This window comes from Melozone crissalis, unplaced genomic scaffold (genome assembly GCF_028551555.1).
Source record: "Melozone crissalis strain CALT ecotype California unplaced genomic scaffold, PUWL_Pcris_2 ptg000004l_1, whole genome shotgun sequence".
NCBI lineage: Eukaryota > Metazoa > Chordata > Aves > Passeriformes > Passerellidae > Melozone > Melozone crissalis.
The window spans coordinates 13,453,562-13,478,915 of NW_026535782.1; the positions used below are offsets into that span (position 1 = coordinate 13,453,562).

Genomic DNA, 25,354 nt, shown 5'->3' on the forward strand with positions numbered 1-25,354 from the left:
GAATGATTCAGCCTCCCTCAGGTCCTGTAAAGGAACAAATGGAAATGTCAATAGCCACTGCTGCTAGCAAGCAGGGTTTATTCCTCAGGGGGTAGTTTCCTGCCCCTGTTCACCTGCACAATACATAGACCTTCCTGCTTTGAAGAACTGTGTCTGCAAGCAGCCCTGACATGGAAGAACAGGGATTCTTGTTCGGAAGAAAGTGGTGAAGGAAACAAAAATGCATTATAAATTAGAAAATGTTTCTGCCAAAATATATGTTTCCATTTGGAAAGCAGGGCAATTACTACCAGACTATGATTTAAAGCATATATGCAGTGCTGTAGCTGATTCTGAAAGGGAAAGTGTGTAGAATGTCTTTCTCAGACTTCTGCCTTATGTTAAGAGAACTTCATGCTGCTGCTGACATGGATTAGTAGGTGGCTAAAACAGCTTGGCTTAAACAGCACCACTGGAGAGCTGATAAAGCTGGTGCTAATGCACCATTAAATGTGAAGGAAAATCCAGTTCTGCAGGCTGAGCTTGAAGTGAACCTTAGAATGCACTGATGTTAGGTTGTCTTAGTGGTGGCACACTGTCCCTCCAGACCTGCCAAAATAGGGATCAGGTCCTGCTTTGACAAGGAGGGAAGGGCAGAAGAGGATTTTTATGAACTGTGTTCTGGTAAAAGCCACAAAAAACATTTGGGATGCTTCTGTCTGACTTGTGTGCCTCAGTCCTTTAATTCTTCTGCTTTTCTATCTTCCTGATACCTCTTTGTAAACTGCAAGTTTCAAATTTGTGGAAAAACGGCACAAGCAATGTTTGTACCTCCTCAGTGTGTTAACTAAACATGATGCCTTCTCCTGTTAGCTCATAATTCTTTGTGTTTTGCTGTGGCAAATCTGAACCAAACCTTAAAATCAGCTGCCAAATCAGCTATAGAACCAAACTGAGGGAGTGAGTCCTTACAAGGAGGGAGACACTTGCAGCAGAAGAATTGTATGGGGTGGGTTTGAGAGTCTGTCTAGTGGCATATGGAATGTCGAGGGTTTTGGAATAACCCTTTCGGAAAAAGTCTGCCTCTGAGCTCAATAAGCAGTGCAGAATTTGTGAGAGGAGAGCCAATTTGGGCAAGTGGTGGGTTCTTTGGAAGTTTGGAGCTCAAGAGTTTCAGGCATGGGGAGAAGGCAGTGGGGCAATATGAGGAAATGGGTCGTAGCTGGGGAACAGAACTGTACTAACACCTACTATAATGTAGGTGTTAGGGATACAAAGGGAAGTGGAGGGGCCAAAACATTATAGCAAAGAATGTGGTCCCAGAATTTGAAAACTCTTTGGAAGATACTGGGATGTAAAAGGAAAAATAAAAAATAAAGATGGTTAAAAAGCAGCCACTATCGCATTAATAAGTTTCACTTTTAAATAGTGTGCTGGTGCAGATGGAAATTTCTTACTAAGAAAAAAGTATGTATGTAAATGTTGAGTGTTCCTGAGATGACTGTTTCATTGCAAAGACTTAATACAAGGAAAATTCTGTAGCATTTTATTTACCTGTGAATATAATTCAAGACAATCTCAGCAAGAGCAATTATATATATATATGTGTGTGTCTGTACATATGCATGTGTGTATATATATAGTGACATTTTAAACAAAGCTGTAATTTTGAAAACAAGTGAGAAACCTTTCTGGTTTTAACAGGTAAGTTCCTGCTTTTCACAGAGAAGACTAATGAGTTTTACTAAGGAGATGAAATTATCAAATTATTTTGGAAATCAGCATTTGTAAATAATGTTGAGGTTTTGTGGAGTGATGTTATTTCTTTATAAAACAGATAGTAAAATCTTGTTGTATTTGATTTGGATTACTCCTCTGCATGTTGTAGGACAAATTTTACTCTGGAAGGCCTCTGGAGTAACAATTCCCTGCTGCATATTTTATCTTGATTTGGTTTAAGAAGCATTTGCTATCATTTAAGTCAAGTTTCCCACTGAATATGTGTACTGTAAAATGACTGATTTACCTGACTGTCCTCCTAATGTTGCATTTATAGGCATATTATCATACTCTCTTTTTACTCTATTTTTGTGCTGTTTAAGCATTTTACTGAGTCTGTTTTCAGTAATTTTATTTTTCTTTATTGAACTTTTTTTTTGGTTTTGTCATTGAGAAGGTTACAGTGCTTTATCTGCAATTCTGTGAAAGAATACACTTGACTGACATTTTTTGTTGATGATACCCTCCTTCTAACTAGATATGTAGATTCCAAGGAGATGTTAATATCACTGAAGTTGCTGATTTTTGCTTCATTGTAACTCCAGCATTACAATGAAAAAGAGTATTTTGAATTAATTGTTAAATCATAGGATCATTTAGAGCATTTGTATTATTGCCAAGCAATTAGGACACGACAGTTTCAAAATTTTGTAACACTCTTCTCACAGCTATATTTTTTTTTCCACAGAAGGTTTTTTATCTTCAAATGTGTCTATTATATCTTGACTGAGATTTTGTTCTGATATTTATGTTGTAATCCTTTGCCAGTGTTTTTGGAGGAATTGCTGTATCTCTTAAGATTTTGATCACTAACTCTTTAGATGCCTTTCCACTTTTGTGCTAAAACTCTATAGTCTTTTTGCTGTTTTTGTAACTAATAAAAGTTACATGTATAGTTCCACAGCTACTGTTTTATTGTTTAAGTTTATCATCTAGTCAGTGGCATCTAAATAGTATTGACATGCAATACTTGCTTTGTTATATTTATACAATGTTGGTTTTGATCACTGTTTATAGCAGTTGGTTTTTAGTTTTTTGTTAAGAATGTAAATGGCAATTTATGCTTGTTCCATAAATTCTGCCTTTTTTATCTTACAGATGTTTCAGCTGTTATCAGTGTTGCAGTAACTTAGAGGCATACAGTCTTAGTTCACAACATTTTATTTTATTTTTTGCTTTGTAGGGAATAGCTACTCTTTCCTACCCATTGACAAAACTCAGAGATGGAACAGACTTTTTCAAGATTGTTGTTCAAGGTACTACATTTAAGTATACATTTTTAATTTATGGTACTATATCAGTAGTCCTGTTTTTGTGTTCAGTAGAATGTTAGATTTAAAATAATGTTTAAAACTGTTCATTTTCTTCAGAAGAAAGTTTATCATAAACTTATGCCAGGTATGTTAATAGGACCAATGCAGTCTTTATATTTATATATCTTTATATATCCATATATATCTATATATGTCTTTATATATCTTTATATTCTCTACAAGAAGTAGACTTCTTGTTGCATAACTTTTTAAAAGACTGCCCTGGGAATGTATTAGCTATGTGTATAGCTTTAATAGTGTATTTTCAAACTGCTTATCATAAGAAGGACCAAGAAAATTGCACACATAATAGTTACCACATAATATAAATAGCATATACTTTGGAAGGACACCTTTAATATAGGTCAGTATTTTGAATAACAGCAAAATATTTGTGTTTCATTCTGTTTTAATTTGAGCATTTAAGAAAAGGAAATTTCACCTGACTACTCAAGTATTAAAATACCAGTAACTAGATTAGCACTTTGAAAGACCTGAATTGTTCATCATGATATGAAATTATATGAAAAAGTAGTATGTTCCTTTTAAGTCTTGAGTTTATCATCCCCTCCAGTCAGGAAGGTGGAGGAGGTCATTTGTCAGGGGTCTGTTGGATTCAAGGAACTTTCCATTTCCTTTCATTTCGTTCTCAGCTTATCCCTTACAGTGGCTGGGAATCATCTCAGCCTCTGAGATGCTCAGAGGTGCTCCCTCTGAGCCTCCTGACTCCTGAGCAGCCAGCCTGGGGTGTGCAGCCCCTGCCTGGTGCTGCTGCCTGTGCCTGGTGTTGGCAGAGGTGAATGGAATTGTTGGGGCCTCAGTCAGTCTCCCTGCTGGCTCCAGGTTTCTCAAAGGGATGCTTAACCAACCTGACTCTTGCTGATTTCAGTGACTGTTCAGGAGAGGAGAGTTCATGCACATTCTCCACAGAAACATAAGTTTGCACATCTAAATCATTGAAACAGTAAAAAGTAGAAAACTCTAAAAATAGCATTATTTCTGCTTCAGTCTTCCTGGAAGGCTATTAATTAATATTTCTATGACCTAGAATATCTTCAGTTTATAATAGAATCTACAATAGGGTCTATTGTTAATCTAACACTATACATTGAATTATCCAAGTGGAAATCTTTTTCATTTCTGTTTAATTGTACCCTGGTGTACAATAGACTCATTTTAATCCTCTTATGAAGAATATACTGAGCAATATACCTGCAGTTAGCACATTTCCTGTTTGTACATTAATTGAAAAATTTTAGACTGTAGATCAACTTGTTTTGTAAACCTCTTTCCACTGCTGTTATGTTTTGGAGAAGGTATAGTGATTGGAGTCACTTTTGCTTTTTTTCCCTCCAGATCCGGATAACTTGTGTTCCCAGATCAGCAGCATCAATGTTTTCATTTATGGAAAAATGGCAGAGGATTGTGCAAAACTTATACGCCATGGGGTAAAAAAACACCAAAACATATATAGATATAAATTCCTGGTTTAGGAATTGTTTTTCACAGATGTATGTCAGCTTCTTGTCTTGTCTTGGTCTAGCTATCCCTAAAATTAGAAATAGTCTGTTCAGTCCCTTCAAATCTATGGTACTTGCTTATGGAAATTCTTTCTCACGCTAATATTGAAAAAAAGGAATTATTTTTTATCAGTGCTGTTTACCTACCAAGCAAAGGATCATGAATATGGATAATAGAGAAGACACAGTTTTATATTAATATTTTGAATGTTTTTCCATTTGATAAGATATATTTTATAATTAAATTCATTTAAAAGGCAGTTACACTAAAATATTTTAAAAAATAAATTCAAAACTGTGCATACAGGGTTTTTTTTTAATTGACTTGGTGCTGGTGTCTTGCTTTGTCAGAGATAATAGTTTAGTTTGATTAGCTCCAGGTAAAAGACTTAGACAAGTCAGCCTGTGAGTTTGTTTACCACTAAAGAAGGAAAAGAAGATTAAAACAATTACCTCAGTCTTTTTGTAAGACTGCCTATCAGTTTACTGACATTTCAGTATTAGACAAATGTGAAATTAAAATTAGAATGTGAAATATTACAAGCTCATGTTAGTGCTTTTTCATTTGTGGTATGAATTCACACTAAATCATAGAATAGTTTGGGCTGGAGGGCACCTTTACAGATCAGCCAGTTAGAACCCTCCAGTCGTAGGGAGGGAGATATGGGCAGGGACATATTTCACCTCATTAGATTGCTCCAAAGCCCTATCCCAGCTTACTTTGAACACCTCCAGTGATGGGGCATCCACAACTTCTCTGGGAAAATCAGTCTTTATACAGATTTCTCAATTCCCTGTAATTTTCAATTTTGATGGGGAAGCCAGGGTGTAAAGTTCCTGAACTAATTTGCTAAATATGTAAGCTGCAGAATCTTTTTAAATTCAATGACCAAATCAGTTTTGTCCTGATAAAAATACAGATGTTGAACGGGGCACTGAGCAGCAATTATAAGATAAAAAGATCATTACTAAAGAGCTGAATAAGAAGCTACAACCCACAGGCAACAACCCTTAGACAGCCAAGGTGTGCTAGAACTTCAGTTTGTTCTTCCCCAGTGAACTGAACCATCATGGTGCTTCCCTTGTGTCTCAAATTAGATTTTAATTTTGGAAGAATATGAATATAAGGAAATGGTGGTTTCTGAAGCTAGCAGAGTTTGGAAAAAAACTCCAGTTTTTAGCCATTAAAGAATTGCTTCACTAAGGTGCACAAGGTGGTGTTTATTTGCTGCATACCATTTCAGATTTTAGTATTTTTTAATTTCCATTTCATATCTTCCTAAAGTTTAATGCTGTGAGAACTTTAGCTAAAGTAGCCAGGGGGAGCAGCTGGTGATTTCTAAAAAATGTGAGTGACCATGTTGTCTCCTGAGAGTCTTCTTGATCTGTAACAGAATAACCATCAGGAAAAATATTGTATTTCCTGTATTTCACACTTTGAAGGAAATAGAATTTCTTTTTGCCATTTAAAAATGTTGTTTGAATCTCATAATTTATTTATGCAATATACTTCTGTTGACATCAAAATCCACCAATTTAAGTAAATAGCTTTGATTCCCAAGGCAATTACAAGATCTTCTTAGCTAAATATTAAATAGAAACGAATCTATTTCGAAAACTAATATAGCATTAAATTTCAAAGCAGCATACAAATATTAGGAAATTTTTTTTCATGTTTAGAAACTGCAAGTCACAACTTGTCAAAGTTGACAGTGAATTTGTAAAAAAATCTGAGAATGTGTCTGTTCTTTCTGCCTGTAGAACTAGATTTTGAGGTTAGTGCTGTCTTTTTCTCATGGAAATTGCACAGTCCTTTCACAGTTTGAGAGGAGGTTTGTTTTTGGTTTTTTTTTTTAATGTGGTGATACATATGGCATATATATTACGTGAGAGTAATCACTAATGACCTAATACTACTCCAAAAATTTTTACTTCTTATCAGCTTGTTAAAAGGCTGAGTCTCTGTAATTCTGAAGTTCATTCTGACACAGCAAGAGCAAGACAAGAGAGGTTACCTGTACAGATCTCCAGTCCTGTCCCAGCAGCCATATCCCAGAATCTTGTGCAGTCTACATTCTAATAAAATGCTGAAATGGAAATAATGTATAAGACATAGCTTTTTACATAAAGGATGATTTTACTGTTGAGGGGACATTCTGAGTAGCACCACCAAACAGTGAAAGGAAGGACATATACTAACACCTGATTTTGGCAAAAGTAATGGAGTTTGCTGAAGTTTATATTTGTATGTTTCTGTATTTGGAAAGAATGAGACAACTTTCATATGTGTTAGTAGGACAGCGTGTTAGAAGTGCAGAGAATACTGAGTGTTCTAATTGTTTTGACATGTTTTAATTTAGCTTTGAGTATGGCTTACTTCTAGGTTTATATATTGCTTTTTTAGTCAAAGTGTGCATTGTGACACTACCTGAAAATCACCATGCCCTAAGTAGTTTCATTGTGAATTAAACTGTCTGATTAAATTTATGTTTTCTGCAGAATTTTTTTCCCCAATGTTTTAATAACTACATATATCACTGTCACTTAATCTAGAAGCCTTTCTTTTTCTTGCACAAAACATTAAGGTTTTGGATCTTAAATCATTTAGCGTAGCATTGTCAGATTGCTGAAATAGCAAAAAAAGCGCTGTCATAGTGCAATGTTTGCTCAAACTGTCAACTTCAATCAGAAAACTCTTTTATTTGTTGTAATCAAATAAATACATGAAGAAAAGTTATTCAGTAAAAGTTTATGGGAGAGCTTTTGGTAGAAGCTTGAATAGAAATAGAGTTCCAAGTCTAATATGTTTATTGGAATGGAGCACACTGGCACAGCCCTGCTAAGCAGTTCTGATAGCAAGGGAGCTGACTGAAAAGGAGCTTTACATTGTATCAGATAGCTTTTTAAATCACCTCTGGTTATCTAAAGATATTTAATGTATTCTCTATCTTCTCCGCCTTTTTAATTCTTACTTTTTTTTTAAAGTTTTATTTGGTGAGGTTGCTGCTAAAAACATGAGCTGCTGCTGGGACTTGAATCATGTACCCTTTAAATCCTCTTTTTCTTGTTCTTATTGTGGTGTCTGAAGAACTTTGTACCAAAGTGAAAATAGAGTTATAATTTCTTTCTGTGCCAGAATCTCAGGAGTGATGCCAGAGATGTTTTTAAGGTCTCTTGCTACCAGAAACTTACCTGTTGATTGACCTACCTATTTAAACCTTAAGGAAGCTGTTGGTCCAGCCAAAACAGAGTTTATAGGAGAGTTTCTTAAATGTACAGCTGTAATTCATTGGGAAAGAAGCTCTGAGAAAAAATATTTTATCACTGCTGGTCTGACATGTGATTTCTTTTTACTTAAGCTAACCAGAAAGCAGTCAGTCCTTATTGTATTTATAGAAGAATGATTCTTTTGCTTTATTCAGTGTGAACCTTCCTCCCTAGGCTTTGTCAAAAATAGCACTCTGTTACAGTAGCGTCACGAGTGTGAAAATTTCAGCAGAATTAAAAAGAAAATCTTCCTGGCATTTGTTGTAAATATAAATTCCATGGGGAGAAGAACTAAATTGGGAAACTCAAAGACAGATTTTAAAATTTGTTCAGGATTTTTGTTTCTTCAACGTCTTGAGACTTTAGGGTGAAATTTCACATGATATAGTCTTAAAATAGAGCATGTGTTAGAATCTCTATAATTTTCTGTTATTGCTTTGTCCCCATAGGAAACCTTCATAGCTGCAGGATTCAAGGTGATAAAATTGCCTATGGAGGGAGAGGGTGCTAGACATGATTGTCACCTGGAAGTGTCTGAAGAAGCTAGGTCAACCATTTATGTATGTGTTGCCCAACTTTTTTTTTTCCTTTTTTTTCAATTTCCAAAATGCATTTATTTTGCTTTATAATAGGAAAAAAACCAATAAAATCTATGTGAATCTTAAATGGTGCAGATTATTTACCATGTTGATCAGGAAACAAGACGTGTTTCCTCTGTGTGTGTGTGTGTGTGTGCACATGTAACTTTATAATAGCCCTAACCAAATTATTTTCCAGGTAAATTTCTACTTGTTGAGTGGAAGAATTTGACTATGGTTGACTTTAGATAGATTCTAGAGCTATTTAAACTACTGTTGTGCATAACACATTTCAATAATGCTGACAAGGTAGAGGGTGCAAGAGTGATTTCAGGTCTAAAATTTTTAGTTTTCTCTGGTCTGTGAGTTTGTACTGTTTTAACTCACATCATTAGTTGTTGCCTTTCAAATATATGGACTGCTATAATCTAAATTTTATACAGAGAATTGTACCCTTTTGTCCTGAGTAAAATATTTGTTCTTTTGTACTGTTAATCAATTCTGTTTAGTTTTATCTGTACAGTTATTGTCTAATTAAATCCTAAATTTAAGAAAAAAAAATTTTTTTTAAATTTCAGAAAGGCACTTCTGTTCTGGAATTGACCTCTATAGGTAACTAGAACTTGCCACACAGCTCAGTGAGAAACAAGATTGTTTAAAATGCTAGTGCCGACTGTTTCATGACATTCATTATCTGTTGATGATGATGATATATGGGTAGAAAGAATATTTTTCATTGCAAAACTGCTCTGAGTCTGAATAGGTGCGTGTAAGCTAAAAGTGTCTATGTTTTAGAAACTACTCCAGGCCTTCAACTGAGTATTGGCAAGACCTTATGACATACAGTCTAATCCCAAAGACACTGTGCAGCTCCCTGAATGCCTGGGTTGTGCTGAAATAAAGTTTATCTCATCAGTGACCACAGAATGGAGCTTGTGGCACTTGGTTTGGTGACACACATATTGGATGCTTAACATTAATACAAATGAGCAGACTTTGTGTGGGCTTCACTTCCCCAGTCATAACTTTTCACTTGGCTGTTTAAAAGTAAAATCAGCTTCAGGAGTGCAGCTGAGGTGGAGAGCAGAAGCAGATCCCTGGCAGGAGTGGGCAGTGCTGAGGCAGGACACAGCTGTGACAGGGGCTCTGTGTCCAGCAGCCAGGCTGGGCTGTGGCATTGGGGTGGTGGCTGAGCCCTGTGTTCCTCACAGAGAGTGGGGAGTGTTGGCTTTTCATCAAATCTCCACAATTAGTTCTTTAAAAGACCTTACATTGAAGGTAAGTCTGGCTTAAAAAGCTCAAAAAGCTTAGGAACTATCTTTAAATAAAATTTATCCCATTCTGGTGAGCTCTTTCCCCCAGAGGAATGTAACAAGTCACTGAGTCTAAGCATTGACATGTACATACATCTTTATGTACAAAACCTTAAACCCATTTAAGGTCTATGTTAAGCAAGTGTAGTTTTAAATTTGTGGCCTCCAGCTTTCAAATGCTACTCTGTTAATGTGACCTAACATATTCAACTGGGTGACTTTAGAAAACGTGTGTATTTTTTTGAATTAATGAATACATGGTATTTACTGCACTCACACTCATACATACCTTTTGTATGAGTGTGAGTGCAGTAAATACTGCTTTCTTTTCTTCTGTAGCTAAAATTTTACTACATTCAGATATGGTTCAGATATGGCAAAAATGTCTGTAGGGCTGGTTTGTATTTCTATATAGTGTTGTATTTGCTTTAAAGTTATCAAATGTTGTTATATTTTCAGTACCTTCAATTTTTAATCAGAAAGTTTGTTATTTTTTCTCCACAGATTTACACTAAACCAGGAACAACTGCTGCTTCAGAAACTGCATCTGTGGTGAGTTTGTATTTGGGATATTTTTAAATCACGTGAGATTAACTGCATGTTAATAATTTTGTTCCAGTTTAATTTATTTCCATATGCTTATCCCAGCAGTCATTTAGCTTTTACTTTTGCAAATAATATACCTGGAACACAAAATAAAATACGAAAGAAGTAGTACATTTTCTATCCTTGTAGTACAGTTCCCATCTCAGTCTCCAACTGGATTTCATGTTGGTTTAGGAAATTTGAATTAGAAAGGTAACTGTTGATCTAAACAAGATTGTATGCTTGTGTTGTAAAAAGTAAAAGTGAAATATGAAACTTCCTTTGATTTAAAATCAGACTTCCAGTACTGGTTTTAACATTTGTTTTAATTTCTGTTTGGAACGAGCCCTTATGTGTCTGACTTAAAATTCTACAAGAAATAGTATTTTAAAAGCAGAGGAACTGGTTTATGAAATTTTAGTGTTCTTTATCATGATGTTAAAGATTCAGTACCAGTGGTGCTAGAGTTTGTTTTCAATTTTTATTTACAGTTTCATTTTTTCAGTATAGTACTTGAAAACCTAAGTTTTCAATCAGTTTGAGAGAACGCTTATTCTTTAAAAGAATCTAATCAGCAACCTTAAGATGAGAGGAGAATAGTCCTTAAACTGTAGAAATTAGCGCTTAATTTAATCCAGCAGCTGTGGAATTTTAATCAGGAGATGTGCACAGTGGCTGTGAGAGGTAACCCCTGCCCCCCACCACCATCCCAAGACAAGGATTCTGTGCAGTGACACTGCCAAGCAGAAATACAAAGCTATTTATAAATGTGCTTTAAAAAGTCCTCTGGATGGACATGTAAAAATGAAGCAGTAAAAAATTGTCTTTCATTATTCTTTATTGGAATGACTTTCACTCACCTGGTTCATGTGTTGAAATTTACTTCAATTAACTGATTGGCTTATTGTAAAAAAGGTGCAATCACAGAAAGAAATTAAAAGTCCTTTCTGAGTCTCAAGTGAATAAGATACAAAGAAATAGATAATCTTTATTTCTTTTTTTAAGATTAAATAAATATGTCTGAGGATTAATGATGTTAAAAGACAGAATTCTGCGTGAATATTTGACTAATTTTTTCTTCTCTTCCCTTATTGTATCATGCTTTTTCAGTCTGTTGCTCCAAAATATGTGTATACTCCCCTGAATCATCTTAAAGATGGAACTGTAGTGAACTTGTATGGAGTTGTGAAATTCTTCAAGCCTCCATATATTAGCAAAGGAACTGGTATGTACAATATTCAAGAGATTTGAAATGTCCTCCAGCCAGAACTGTTCTTACTATGTTTGTTCAAAATCAACCAGAAAAACAAATTCATATGATCCTTTGACCATAGCTTTGACCAGCTAATACCAAGGAAACAGAAAAACAAATAGATAAGAGATATCAGCCAGTTCAGGCAGACTGGTGGAGATAGCAAATGAAGAAAATTCTTAAAGGGGATTTATTATTTGTCCAGCTACTTTAACCAGACTTCAGGGAATTGAGGACTTGGAACATCTTAATTAGACAAGCACTGATTGCTGGAAATCATTAGGGCAGCCATTCTTTCCAGATATGTAAAAATGTGAAGTTAAATGCACTGACTTATGAAGCAGCATGTCTCTGAAGCCACTAGGAGAGATTTTTTTCAGCTGAGTTATTTGTCAAGTTAATCACTTCCATTTCATTATTAGAAATTTAATAGGGAAAATGATTATTTGTTTAGCAACTAGTCCTTTCCAAAATGTCATAAAGAACTTCCTGATATGTCTTCCCTGTATATTTTCAGTTGACATTATTAAAATAAACCCAACAGTATCATTGGAGAACAGGGACACAATCTGATATTTCTTATTTATGAAGATAGCTGTAAATTCACTTACTACTCTATAATGAAAATCTCTAATATAGTTCTAATTAGTCTGGGGTTTTGAGGAAAAATGCTCACTATTCAGTCAAATATTTCAATGCTGGTTTTTAATTTTTTGCACAATCCAGAGTGATGTTTGCTTGACAGGGTACAAAATTGTCGATGATTGTTCTGCATTGTCAGAACATGAAGCATGAAGTGGCTCTTGTCAGAAAAGTCTGTAGTTGCTTTAGATCTGAGCCAATCCTGCACCAATACATTCTCTTTCTGACACTGTAATAATAGAATCATGTAGCTTCAAGCTGATGCCCCCTGGAAGCATGGAAAGTGGGGCCACTGCTTTATCCACATGGGTCTTTAGTCACTATATAGATATGCCCTGAGGTATATGATGCTGCTCATTCTTACACACAGGAAGGCCTAAGGCTGAGATTTCCCACTGTGTTCTCACTGAAGGTGGGTACCACTGGACAGGTACCTAATTTAGTCTTGTTGATTTATGTAATCTATAATTAAAGTTCATCATTTTCATTGCCATTATTGCATTAAGTGAGTGTTAAAACACTGATGAATTAAATGAGTTTTCAGTATGTTCATAAATCATTTATTACACAGAAAGTTGTTTTAGCTAAGCACGCTTTTGCTCAGGGCATATAGTTTGACACTTCAGTATATAAGAACTTCATGAGTTTTGAAAATTGTCCAAGAAAGTGCTTTGGGTCTTGCTTCATATAAGAGAAAAATGGGATTTTGTTTGATAGAAGATCTGCTGGAAGTGTTCAGAACTATATTCAAACTTTCCTTCCCCAGTAGTTTAAGATATTTTAAATTTTTAACAAAGATGATGTTCTCTTCTATCCCTCTCTTGATCTTAAGGATATCTCAAGTACTTAACCTTGAGATTTAAAAGAAAAGAGAAGTAAATAGAAAAAAAAAAAGACCTCTATCTTTGTAGTGTCCAATTACAGAGATTATATGCTTGACCATGAAAGTTTTAGGACATTACAAAGTGACAGACACCTTCTGCTTCGCCAACCCTTCTTTTTTTGTGTAGGTACTGGTTAGTATTTTCCATAAAGCAGGGAAGAATGAAGAAGAATCCTTGCTGCTAGTTAACAATGTCATAGAATGAATGTCCTGTTTTTCTGGGGAAACCTTCATCTAGCATTTTATCATAGATACATGCAGTGTATTTTTATGTCACATGTTCAGTTAAAATCTCATTTTATCCTACCTAGACATTTATTTAGATTGTAACTATGTTATTATTACAAAATATTTCTTAGAATCAAAATTAATAAAGGATGACAGTTTTGGAAAAGACACTTCTAAGAAGCTTGACCACTTCCAGGTCAACAGTTCTACATGCCCAAAATGCAGATTAAGAATCAAATCAGATTATTAAAGAATTTTTGAAGCACAGAGTTTTATTTTTGTTTTCAGTTGTTTTTTGATCTTGAGCCAAGTTCATCAAACAACCAAGAGTTTGTTTAAAATTATGTAGCTGAAAAATGAACTCTAATTTCAATTATACCATTTGGTCGGCTTGAATTGCAATAGTCAATTTTTAGCAAGTAATAGAAAACCAACTTTACAGTGCGAAGCAAACACATCACAGAATGTTGTGGTGTCCTTTTGTGAGGAAGCAGACTCAGTTATATCTGCAGTAGTTTTTCCTTCAAAGTATTGTGTTCCATTTTGGGGTTCTTTTATGAATCAAAATGTTGAGGATTTATATAAGTTTTGCAGAACAGAATAAAAACTCTTGCAGAGGTAAAGACAGCAATTTCATTTCTAGACCCCTAGGGATTAGAATACTGTTTTCCCTTCTGTTCACTGTGGTTTGTATGCATTTCTTTTTAAAATAATCACTCTTTATTATCTTAAAATATAGAAGATAAATAAAAGATTAAAAAAATATCTGAAGGAATTAATAATAATAATAAATAGTTAATAGAAATCTAAAGACAATTACTTTGATCTAGAGATTTCAAATGATGGCATTGAAACATCTGTTTAGCCAGATGCTTCTGGTAGTTACCAAATTGTATCTCTAAAGTGTATCACTATTATGTTAGAAATAACAAGCTCTAGTAAAACAGTTTGATTCTTCAGAGATTTTGTTTTAGGCTTCTGCAGCATATGTTTTCATGTGCATATATATACACACATTGGGCTGTGTGCACATGTATATTATTTTTTCCTGTCTTGTTGAAATATAAATGGTAAGTTAGCTGGGTCAGCTGTTGGGTGTTAGTACAGACACTTGTGTATTGAATGGCCTCAGTAATTCTTGAAAACAGTATTAAATGTTTCATTTAGTTTTGAAGAGAGAATAATTTGCTACAATAATCTGTCTTTTTTGTGTGTATTGAAATACAAGAAACAGAAGGCAATCTTTAATTAGAGTCCCTGACTGCTAACAACATTGCCCAAAACCTTTTTTATCTCTAGGAAGGGAGAAGTTATTGGTACAGTGTAGTGGGTTTTCCACTAAATGTTATTGAAGAATAAATATGTGATTGCCCAGAGGGGGATGTGTAATTAGATCGATGCTTTCCACCTTAACAATTTATACAAGCAAATTTGTCAGGAACTGCTGAAGTCCTCAGTAGAACTACAATAAACTTTTAGTCAGTAAATACTAAGCAACGTGTTGGTTCTACAGTATCAATAACTACTAATCTGGAAAGCTTTTTTAGCAATTTTGGTTTTCTTAGGATGACTGAGAAATGAGTTTGTACGTGAAGCTGTGGGGTGTGGGGTTTTTGTGGTTTTTTTTATCTATCTGAACACTTTTTATCTATCTGAACACACTGTGGAGATTTGCTGGCTTTCTGTTGCTAATAGTTAGCATAACAGAGATTTCTGTAAAAAGAGTGGAAATGCTGTGGCATTATGAAGGAAAAGTTGTAACCTGAAGAAGGAACCTAGACTATCATAGTGGAGGCAACTTTAGATTTTCAGTAACTTTTACAGAGCTACAAGAGATTCGTATTTCAAACTATTTAAAGGACCTAGATAGCTTGACAGTCAGAATTCTCCATGCAGACAGTGCAACCTTCTCCTGATTACCAAATAGTTGTGGAATTTTTTATGAGATGAAATAAAGAACTTGTTAACAAGTTGTAGCAACTGTATTTTTAAAGAACAATAAAGACTTAGCTGAAAGAGTATAAAAAGTGTGTAAGATGCAGACCATCACTCTGTACTTTCATTTAAATTAAACATGAGTTATGTCTCCTTGTTTTTGTAACATCAATTCTGGGGGGGGGTTACCAGCATAGGTAGCTGTCCATGGCAGGTGGTTCCTCACATGATGTTAAGCCTAAATGAGAATACCTCTTCATAATAATTAAATATATTTTTAAAAAGGTAGGTGCAGTTTGAAGGTCTGTGTAGCACTGAAATTGAGTGCTTTTACTGAGACAATCTATTATGAAAGTAGAAAGCTTTCTTCTGTAGCATATAAATTTGCTGAACTGTGCATCCCTTGTGTCATATTTTTAAGACAGGTTATTGCAAGTAAAATCTACCAGTGGTAAAAATTCTCTTTTAAAGAAAATCAGTGGATTTTTTTAATCAATTGAGTTAATTTCTCTAGTAAGGGAAAATTGACTCCAATATGTACACTTCCATTATTTATTTATTTATTAGCTTGGTAATGAAGGAATTTTGCTTTTTTGGGTAGTATATTGAGAAAAATCACAAGTGTGAGCAATGACATTATATTGTTTTGTTTAACTCTAAGACATTACATAAATTCAGCAATTTTGTGTAGAGTTTGACTCACTATTTTTTCAGAAAAGTGAATTCATTCAATGATCTGTAATGCTACTGTGGAAAACAGGAAACAATTTCCACATTTCAACTAGAAAAGACAAGTGGCTTTTTATTTTTAACCTTCATAAAGGACTTTGCTGAATGAGGATTTCATTTAAAAAATGAGTATTTATACTTTGTTCTCAGAGACCTCTATTGTACTTAGGTTTGTAGAAGGGATGTTTTGAGGTGATAGTAAGGCATAGAAGACTGAAGTCACAGAAGACTTCATGGAAGACTGAACCTCTGTTATGTAGAAAGTGTTCCCTGGCTATGTAAAGCAAGTGTACTATTTTACACTGCTTTGACTAGGATGATTATCTGTCTTATACGATTATGCTAATTACACAGAAAATTGAGGTAGTGTGTTTAGCTTCTGCCATTAAACAGGCAGCTGCACATGTATGAAGCTGACTAGGTTGCATAATCACAGCATCAAAGAGTAACCACAATTTTAATGTGGAATGTTTTTGCTACTTCCCCTTGATTGTGATGTTGGGTTATATCAGTGCACTGTAGCATGTTATTCTGCATCCCCAAAGGATTGTAAATCTATGAACCATATGGGCTTTTCTTCTTAATTGCTCATTTTGCTCATATTTGCAACAGATCTTTTAAGTTAACCTCTAGAATTCATACCCAAAGAAATACATCAGTCTTTGGATTACAGTAGTAAATACTTGCAGTTTTTGTCAGCCAGTGACTGGAGTTTATTCTTGACATTCCTAGCATAAAATGTTAAAATAGACTGTATGTGGCATGACTGTATATGGACCTTGTGCCTTTGGTGGGAGTGGAAAAGAGTGATCTCAGCAATTTCTGAATGCAAAATGATTTGTCATTATTGAATCTGTATAAAAACTTGGGAAGGAAGAAGAATACTAGTTTTATAGAAATACAGAAGGTTTTTGTATCTGTAGGAAAAGTTTTATTTCTTGGTAAGCCTTCATTGGATTTCTTTCATCACTTCATTCCTTTAAATCATTAAGGAATTTCAACTTTTAAGTTTAAATCATAGCAAAATTTAAGGGTATATGTGCTGGAAACAGAAGAATATTTCTTTTGAAGCATGTATTTTAATCCAATCTTACATACCTGCCCTCATGTTTAGGGAATCTATTCAGAGAGTTTGCATATAACAATCATCTTTTTATGACTCCCTTCCTGTAGCTTTTTTATACAAGGCAAATCTGTCAGTTTTACTAGCCTGATAACATTCTCTTTCAGAACTGTCTAGCAACAGTTCATGTGTCTGCATCTTTATAATGTGCATGATGGGGACTTCATTGACTTTTAGACCTACAACACATTTGTTCAGTTCCCAGCTGTATATACTGGTGTAGTGTCATTATCATCACCTCATAGAATTCCAGCTAAGGGAAGTTGGGGTTTTTGATAATTAAGATTTTTTTTTCTCTTCTGTTTTGGTTTTTCTTTTTAAGAGATGAGCAAGTGTCTGTCAGGGCAAAACAGATTTGATTTGGGGAATTGAATTCATTGCCAGTTAACATAAACATCTAATAACTCATTCAGATATTGAGACAAAGAAATATTTGAACACTTAGGGGGGACACTGTTCCTCCACCTTTCCCAGGTTCAGCTTCACTCCAGACACCCCTTCTTCCTCTTTCCTAGTCTCTGTTCCTCTGACTGTAGTTACAGGTGTCTCTTGGAGGGACAGTAGGAGGTTCAGGAGAGTAGGGCCTTTCTTCCTACTGCTACTTGGTTGCTCAGGTAGGTTACCAGCTGCCATGTTGCAAAAGAGCAAGTGTGCTTTTACTCTGTTTATAAGGTATCAGAGCACACGTGTTCTGTAAGCTGAAATGGAAAATACAGGATTCATTTATGTCATCCACAGATACTGCTCTGTTCGTGACTGATCTGCATTGTTGTCTTTGTATCTTGTTTTGATTTTACTTTTTAGATCATTATTAGAAGTGAAATTCTATGAAGTTTAACTTCAGAAAGGCATATTTCATATTTTTACTCTACTTTCTGGCTACCACTGTGTGACTCTATTCTTGTGGTATATATATCTATCTTGCATATTTTGTTGAAATCGAGGATATGTAATTTATGCTTTAATTTGCTTGTAGAACTTGTAGAACTTATTACCTTTTCAGAAAGCTGTGCAAAATAAATCTTAGAAAATGATTTTATTAAATTGTAGATATGTGCCTCATTTTGTAGAAGTAATTGAAATGTGAAAGAATAGCATGCCTGTTGTAGACAGAAGAAAAAGGTTTGTGTGTTCTTGCACACAGAGCTGTGCTTAATCACACATTTCATTTTCAGTTATTTGGGCTAATTCTCAAAAAGATGGGTCACATTTCAGTTATTATGGTACTGTAAAAAAATTAAAATAAAAAAGTTACACAAATCATAACAAAAAACAATTGGCCATAGGGCCAATTCCTCCCAAATTTAGTATCTGTGTATTAATAATTCCATAATGCCTGTTACTCATCCAGACGCTTTTATATTTTACAGATTATTGCTCAATTGTAACACTTGTGGACCAATCAAATGTGAAGTTAACGTGCAGTCTTTTTAGTGGAAACCTAGATTTTCTACCAAAAATTTACAAAGTTGGAGATATTGTTCGATTTCATAGAATAAAGGTATGTACTAGGATGTGGGGGGTTTATATGCTTGCTTTTCTGCACTGAGAGGACCGTAGGAATAATTTAGTTCTATATGTACAGAAATTAACTCTTGGAGACATTGGATAAAGCAGCTGGTTGTTAAAACAGCTATGGTTATGATATGGACCAAAACTGAAAATAAACTGTTACATTTTTCAACAACAACAACAATATTTATTAAACTACTTGACAAAATATCATGTGGTACTTCTATATGAATAGAATTGAACTGACATAAATCAGCACAATTTATTCCTCTTCAAAATGATGGGATTGAGGAGTTTCTTTAGGTCTTCTGTTTCATTAGGTCATCTGGAGCAGTTTAGGTCAGCTGGAGAATGACTCCAGTAGAGGGAATCTGTCTGGGCTTGTTAGTGTGCAGTGTGCTCCTGCTGCTGCTCCAGTGTTATCCTGCATTACTCCCTATTTATCTGTATCAAAGGGCATGCAGGAAACTGTTTATAGCTTTAATACTGCTTCTTGGATGTTTTTCTTATGCCTGCTGCAACTGTATAGGGAAGAGGAACCACCTTACAGGGAATGAATAGAAATCTTGTAATGCTGGACCATGGTTAAAGAGGTGTATAATAGGACCAAAGATGTGATTTTACCATTAGTTTGCAACATAACCATACATATTTATTTTTTACATGAAATAATTATCGGAGAAATTGAATGTAATGAAAGAGACCGGAAAAAAAACCAAACAAAACACCAAGAATAAAACAACAACAAAAACCCCCAGTTTGCATATCTGAACACTCTCGAGAGTGTCCTAGGAAATTTAAGAGATGTAAGAAATTTAGAATTTTACAAAAGGATGATAAAAGGGATAAATATCTGTAGTACTAAGCATGTACATTTTGATATCTCCTGTAGCATGAGAACAAAGAAGAAAACCCCATGACAATAAATGTAAAAAGTGGTAAGATTTATCCCGTATTTGAGTTTCATACTACTGAGATTGTTAAGAAAGGACTTGTTAACATTCAGAAACAGAAATTAGCTAACCTATTCTGGGTTAGTATAAGGTTTCTCTGAGGTCATCTATATATGTAATAAGAGTGGAATTAAATTGTATTTACATTTTGAAGCTTGTGTGCTGATCAGTACTTGAGGTGTGTTATCAGTCTTGGAAATTCATGAATTTGACTTCAGATGGGAAAGTCTTACGCTAAATTTTAATATTTTCTCTGAATCCATCAGGGTAGATGTTGTACAGATACATTAATTTCAGAAATTCAGTGGAGATAAATTGTTTATTCTTCTGAAAACGGAGTACATATTATTTTATATATGTGAAGAAGGAGAAAGCAGAAAGGAACTGGTCAAAATAATAGAATTGAAAAGTGAAAAGTTGTATGGTTGGGATAGGTCAGTATTGGATTTCTGAGTACACATTAAGAAAATAAACAAGACCACTGTCAGGAAGTTTATGTGTGCACCCTCTTTTATGCAAACATAGTATTGTCTAATTTCTACTATTTATTATTATCACAAACTTACTAAGGAAACCTACTGATATAGCACAGGTAAGGGACCTCACTGTTCTGATTTGGCATCACTTTTTTGAGGAGATCTAGATTTCTAGAATCCTTGTCAGTTGGTACTTTATCATTCTCCAAGATGATGTTCTAGTATTTAAAGAGAGGGTCTATCAATTTGCTTCTCATATATCCCTTTTTTTCATCACAGTTGAACTGTTCTAAGTGGTTTCCAGTCCTAACGAGACCTCCAGCTGCTCACAATCTATGTCTCTTCAGATGCATGAGAGCTTGTTTAATTACTTCCTAAGTGAAAATGATCTAGAGTGACTAAGATGTCTTTTTTCTGGATGGTAATATTCTGAGTACCCCAGACTAAGTAACAGATACCTCAGAGGTTTTCATATCCGATCTGAGCAGGTAGAAGTCTGACACAAAAGCCTGGTGCCAGCTTCTGGGAATGAACTGGGAAGACTTCTTTCTCTTTCAGCCACAAGCAGCATAATAGGTATGACTTCTAATTACACTTTGTGCAATTCCTCTTTCACTCTTTCCTGCTTTTGTCTTCAAGCTTTAGTCACCTTTTCTTAGCTTGCTGAATGGAAAGCAAGCCAGGGTGGCAGAGGCCACAGTCTGTCAAAGCTGTGCTTACCAGTGAGGAGAGATAGATATACACAGCCTTTACAGTGTGTCCTCGTGTTCTGTCTGCCCCAGATATGCTTTCAAGGGACTTCTAGGAAGTTGGCATTGATAGCAAACGCATTTTAGAAATCACTGCTCCCACTTGCACTTTTGGCTTCTAGTGGATAAATCCTCCTCATAGTAACAGAGGTGTTGGGAAGATCCGATGGTCAGAGCTAATAAGAATTTAATGAAGAAGATTTTTTTGGAATTACTTTGGATAGAGAGTAATTTAATTTGCTTAATATTTGTTGCAGAGAAGGAAAATTGTGTCTTAGTAATATAACTGGAAAATTACCTAGTTTTATTACATTTCTATTAATATTTCTTGAAGTGCATCTTTATGCACATCATCTTATGATGATTTCTCATGAATTACAGAATTTAGTGATTTACTTTACTGTACCTGGGCTTTCAGCCACAATCAGTGCTCTGCAGAGATTGTGGAAGGTGAGCCCCTCATCTCCCAATGTAAAAGCCAGGCCTGTGATTAATTTGTCTAGTCTTCTTCTACTATCTTCGTGGCAAACAAAGAGTTTTCTTAGGTGGACTTTTCTTGGACCTTCTTTTTTATTGTTCACTGTGAATGCTCTTAATATCTTAGAAATAATGCCTCATTGTACACTGTTAAACAGTGGAAAGGAGCAATCTGCTGGTAATGGCTGAGCCTGCAATATTTTGTACTCCCTTGACTTAGGAGTTTTGGCTGGTATTCTGCCTTTCTTAAAATGCCTCAAACCCTGTCATGGTGATAGAATGGTAAATTTCCTCATTGGCTTTTCTCTGGTATTCTTTATTACCTCTGAGTGATTCACAAACAGTAACTTATTTCCTCACTTCCAGTGAAGAGAATTGGTATTTGATTTCCATTTTAATGTTTGAGGATTGGAAAAAGTGAAGCACATTCTTATTTTGATGTTCATCTTGTTCAGTGTACTCTAGTTGTTTAATGCAGTCTGGATGTCCAGGATGTGTTCTGGTGGGTCTTTTTCCTGAGTGCACAGCACTGCAGAGCAATGCATTGCATTGCAGAGCTGTGTGATTCATGTGCAGCACTTGGACATTGAAGACCAAGACACTGATATCTGATTATAAACTTCACTTGTATGGCTTCCTTGGCATGATGCAAACTCTGTCGCAGTTACAAAGCCTTAATTCTCTAGCCTTTTGTCATAGTAATCCTGATGCTGTTCTCTTTTCTTACTGTCGTTAACCTTAACTTCTTCTGTACATAGGGGCCAGTTGCTGTAACAAATGAAGTAGAAATTGTAAAGTGGTCACCCTTTTTCTTAGACAGCATTATTGCATCAACACTGCACTTCTCAAGGCATGCACCATGTCAGAAATATTCTTTAGAAAAATAAAGTCCTGGGGATTGTGGAACATGGTATCATAACATAAATGCATCATGAGCTGAACTGAGTTTGCACAGACATCAGTAACTGTCATCTACTAACCTTGGGATAACCATGGGTTATAATCCTCTTGTTTTCATTTTGTGGTCAGATCACAGAATCAGAGAATCATTAAGATTGGAAGTTACAGTCACTATCATCAAATCCAACCTTTGACCAGATACCACCATGCCCAATGCAGCATCCTAGATCTCTAGAATAAAAAAAATAGAGAAAAACACCAGGAAAATCAGATTCCTTGGATGCTACTGATTGCATCATCTGATTCAGACTCTTTAGATTTACAATGTAAACACATCGTCTCTGAGCAAAAGGATTTAATAGCCACAATATCAACAGTTATTCCTTTCATGGATCACTAGATTGACCAGTGTAAGATGTAGGTTTTGCTAGTGAATTTCTAAGGTGTTTATCCACAGAGGGGGAATCTGAATGTCAAATATAGGGAGCATGGCTTCATAACAACAGAGAAGTATCACACTCCCTTTTGTGTTATCCTTACTAGTTCTGTTCTGTCTCTCTTCTTGTGCATCACTCTCCTAAATCTAGTAATATTTAAAATAGCATTCGTTCCACTGTGTTGCTTACTTTGGTCTTTAAACAATCTACTGTTATTTCCAGGAGCAATCTTACTTTTGTACTTAGCTAGCAGTTTCCTTGTCTCTTTATGCTCTCTCCTTTAGTTTAATCCAGTTTGTCCAATGAAAGATGATTTCTTTCCTTCTTTCTGCTTGATGCAATATGGAAAGTACTGGGAGAAAGACACAGCAGAAATATCTACTTACTTCTTATTCCTGGGCAGCTCTAGCCATAGCTGTCAGGTTGATGAGGGTGAGGGGGAGAGTCTGAATCTTGGATGTCTAGTATGCTGCATGAACATTAAACTTTGGCAGAATATACCTTCCGGACTCTTAGTGTCTTCTGAGAAAATGTGGTCCAAATATATAAACTTGGTCAAAATTAGGTTTGAGACTTTCTACTAAAAAAGACGTTGAAGAGCTTGTTTTCTGTTGCACTGCAACCCAGTTTTCAAATTGTTTTTCTGAAGAGTGGAAGGAATTAATTTTTTTTTAGTAAGCAGTTAGGAGATTTTTTTTTAATACAGAAAAAAGCAACTCTTTTTTTTTTTTCCCAGAAATGTCAGTATTAATATTGCTTGTGGTTCCCCTTCAAAAATTCCGTAAGGCATACAACTCAACTTTGAATGGAATTTAAATTAAAAACAAGTGTTTATCATATAGTAAATAATGTCAGGAAATAATGACTGTAGGCAGTGATAGAGTGTCTCTGTAATTTCAAGTCTTAGCAATTTGCAAATATGATTTTCATATCAGTATTTTTGGTCAAGTTACCGATCAGGTTTTTAATATGTAGAAAATATTCCAAAATAGTAATTTTTTACTCTATTAGAATTTCTAAAGCAGTATCACAGTGCCTGCTGGCTTTTTAAATTACTAAACCAGAAATTATTTAAACTGGCTTAAGTATATAAACTTCTTGCATACAGATTTTTCCACAAAATACTTACATATTCAGGTGAATTGAATTGGTAAAAAAAGTACAGTGTATTGCTCATTTTCTTCTTTAATTTATGTTTCTTTTGCTACAGATGTTTCAAACAATCTTATTTTGCAGGCAGCAATTCAGGAATGCTGGAGAATAAGTTATCACTTATGGTCCTAATGTCTAAATGTTTTTATCATGTCTTCAAAAAAAAATCATTTTACTTCCATGTGACTATCTTTGTTAGTTTTTTTTTAGGAGGTGCCTCCACATAGTTTGTATAGTTCAGTTTTCTTCTTGTGATACTTGAACATATTCAAAATGGTTTCATTTATACTTCAAATGACTTCTCTGTTTCATTAGTATCTCTCCGTTCATACAGCTGGCGGTACAAGTAAACCAGAATTACATTATTAAAATATAAGAAAATGTAATCAGCACCCTGTATTATCCAAATTTGTTTAGACTATTTACTTAAGATGAGAAAACATTTACAAAATATAATGAACTATACCAGATGCATTCTGGTGGGTTTTTTTCTGACAGGATACTTTCCTTCATACAAATATCATCAGTGACAATCATAAAAAAATGAGATCTTCTTTCTTAGTATAAAAACATACATTAGTTTGGTATATGTTGTTTCCCTAGGCATTTTTTGATATTCTAAGATGATCTGTGCCTGCAGTGGTTTCATAATAGTCCTTTGCTTCTATAATTTAACAATCAGTTTTGATGGAAAGCTACCGTGGAGATGCTATTATTCCAGCTTTATACACTACTTACTATCACACTTTTCCATTTAGTGAAATGAATAACACCATCTTCAGAAAAAAAAAAAAAAAAGGATGTATTTTACTTTGCTGTAAATCTATTTATAAATATTTCAAGATTAGCTTCTTTTGAATAACCATATTCAGTATAGGGCTGTACCCCATAGAAATCACTAGAGTTTATTGTCCATGTAGTTTATTAAGGTGAAATGTCACCTATTGTTCTTTAGTTTACAGAAACTATGCCAAAGATTACTGCAATATGTATTGGAATTTACTTGCTTAGAACAAGCTAAATGCATTTTATCTGCTCCATTTTTTGTCCCAGAGGATATTTTTATTTAGCAACCATTATTTATTGAAATTATTTAAAATTCTCAGGGAGTTTTTAAAGAGATAGCAGTCTGCCTTGTTTCCCTGTTAACTCCCTGCTTCACCTTCCCCCACCATTTTTTTTTTTTAAATAGGTCCACATCCTCTAGAAATGACACAAAATCTACTAAGGGGAAATCATTGTCATATGCAAAAGTCCCAGATTGGCTCTTTTATAAATTTAATTCAAATTCAAAATCATTTGGAAAATACAACATGTTTACTTTATCAGTGCTTAACTTGATCTGAGATCTGCATGAGTGCCATAGAGAAACAACATCTTTCCATAGATTTTGTTCATTTTGCACTCCAGTGATCCCTCTTGACTTTAGCAATTTTTTTTTTAAAGGACAAGCCCAGAGAATTTCTGTTGGCCATCATCTTTTTTGTGGGTCCAACACAAGTAATTTTCCATCTGCGAAATACTTTGTTCTGTAACCCATTCCATGTTTTCTTCTCCTGTTTCTTCTGTTCG

The 25,354-nt window shown here is 34.8% G+C and overlaps 1 protein-coding gene across 2 annotated transcripts in view; it reads left to right on the forward strand.

The window, feature by feature from the left end:
* Window positions 1-25,354, forward strand: part of POT1 (protection of telomeres 1) — a 59,543-nt gene that overhangs the window by 5,480 nt on the left and 28,709 nt on the right. Inside the window, exons 4-9 of one of the 2 annotated variants that reach the window (XM_054275169.1) lie at window positions 2,942-3,014; window positions 4,428-4,519; window positions 8,308-8,418; window positions 10,254-10,301; window positions 11,445-11,559; window positions 18,497-18,627. In XM_054275169.1, coding sequence (XP_054131144.1) covers window positions 2,942-3,014; window positions 4,428-4,519; window positions 8,308-8,418; window positions 10,254-10,301; window positions 11,445-11,559; window positions 18,497-18,627 — 570 coding nt within the window. The remainder of the gene's footprint in view (window positions 1-2,941; window positions 3,015-4,427; window positions 4,520-8,307; window positions 8,419-10,253; window positions 10,302-11,444; window positions 11,560-18,496; window positions 18,628-25,354) is intronic. The other variant, XM_054275177.1, reaches the window with a different exon arrangement.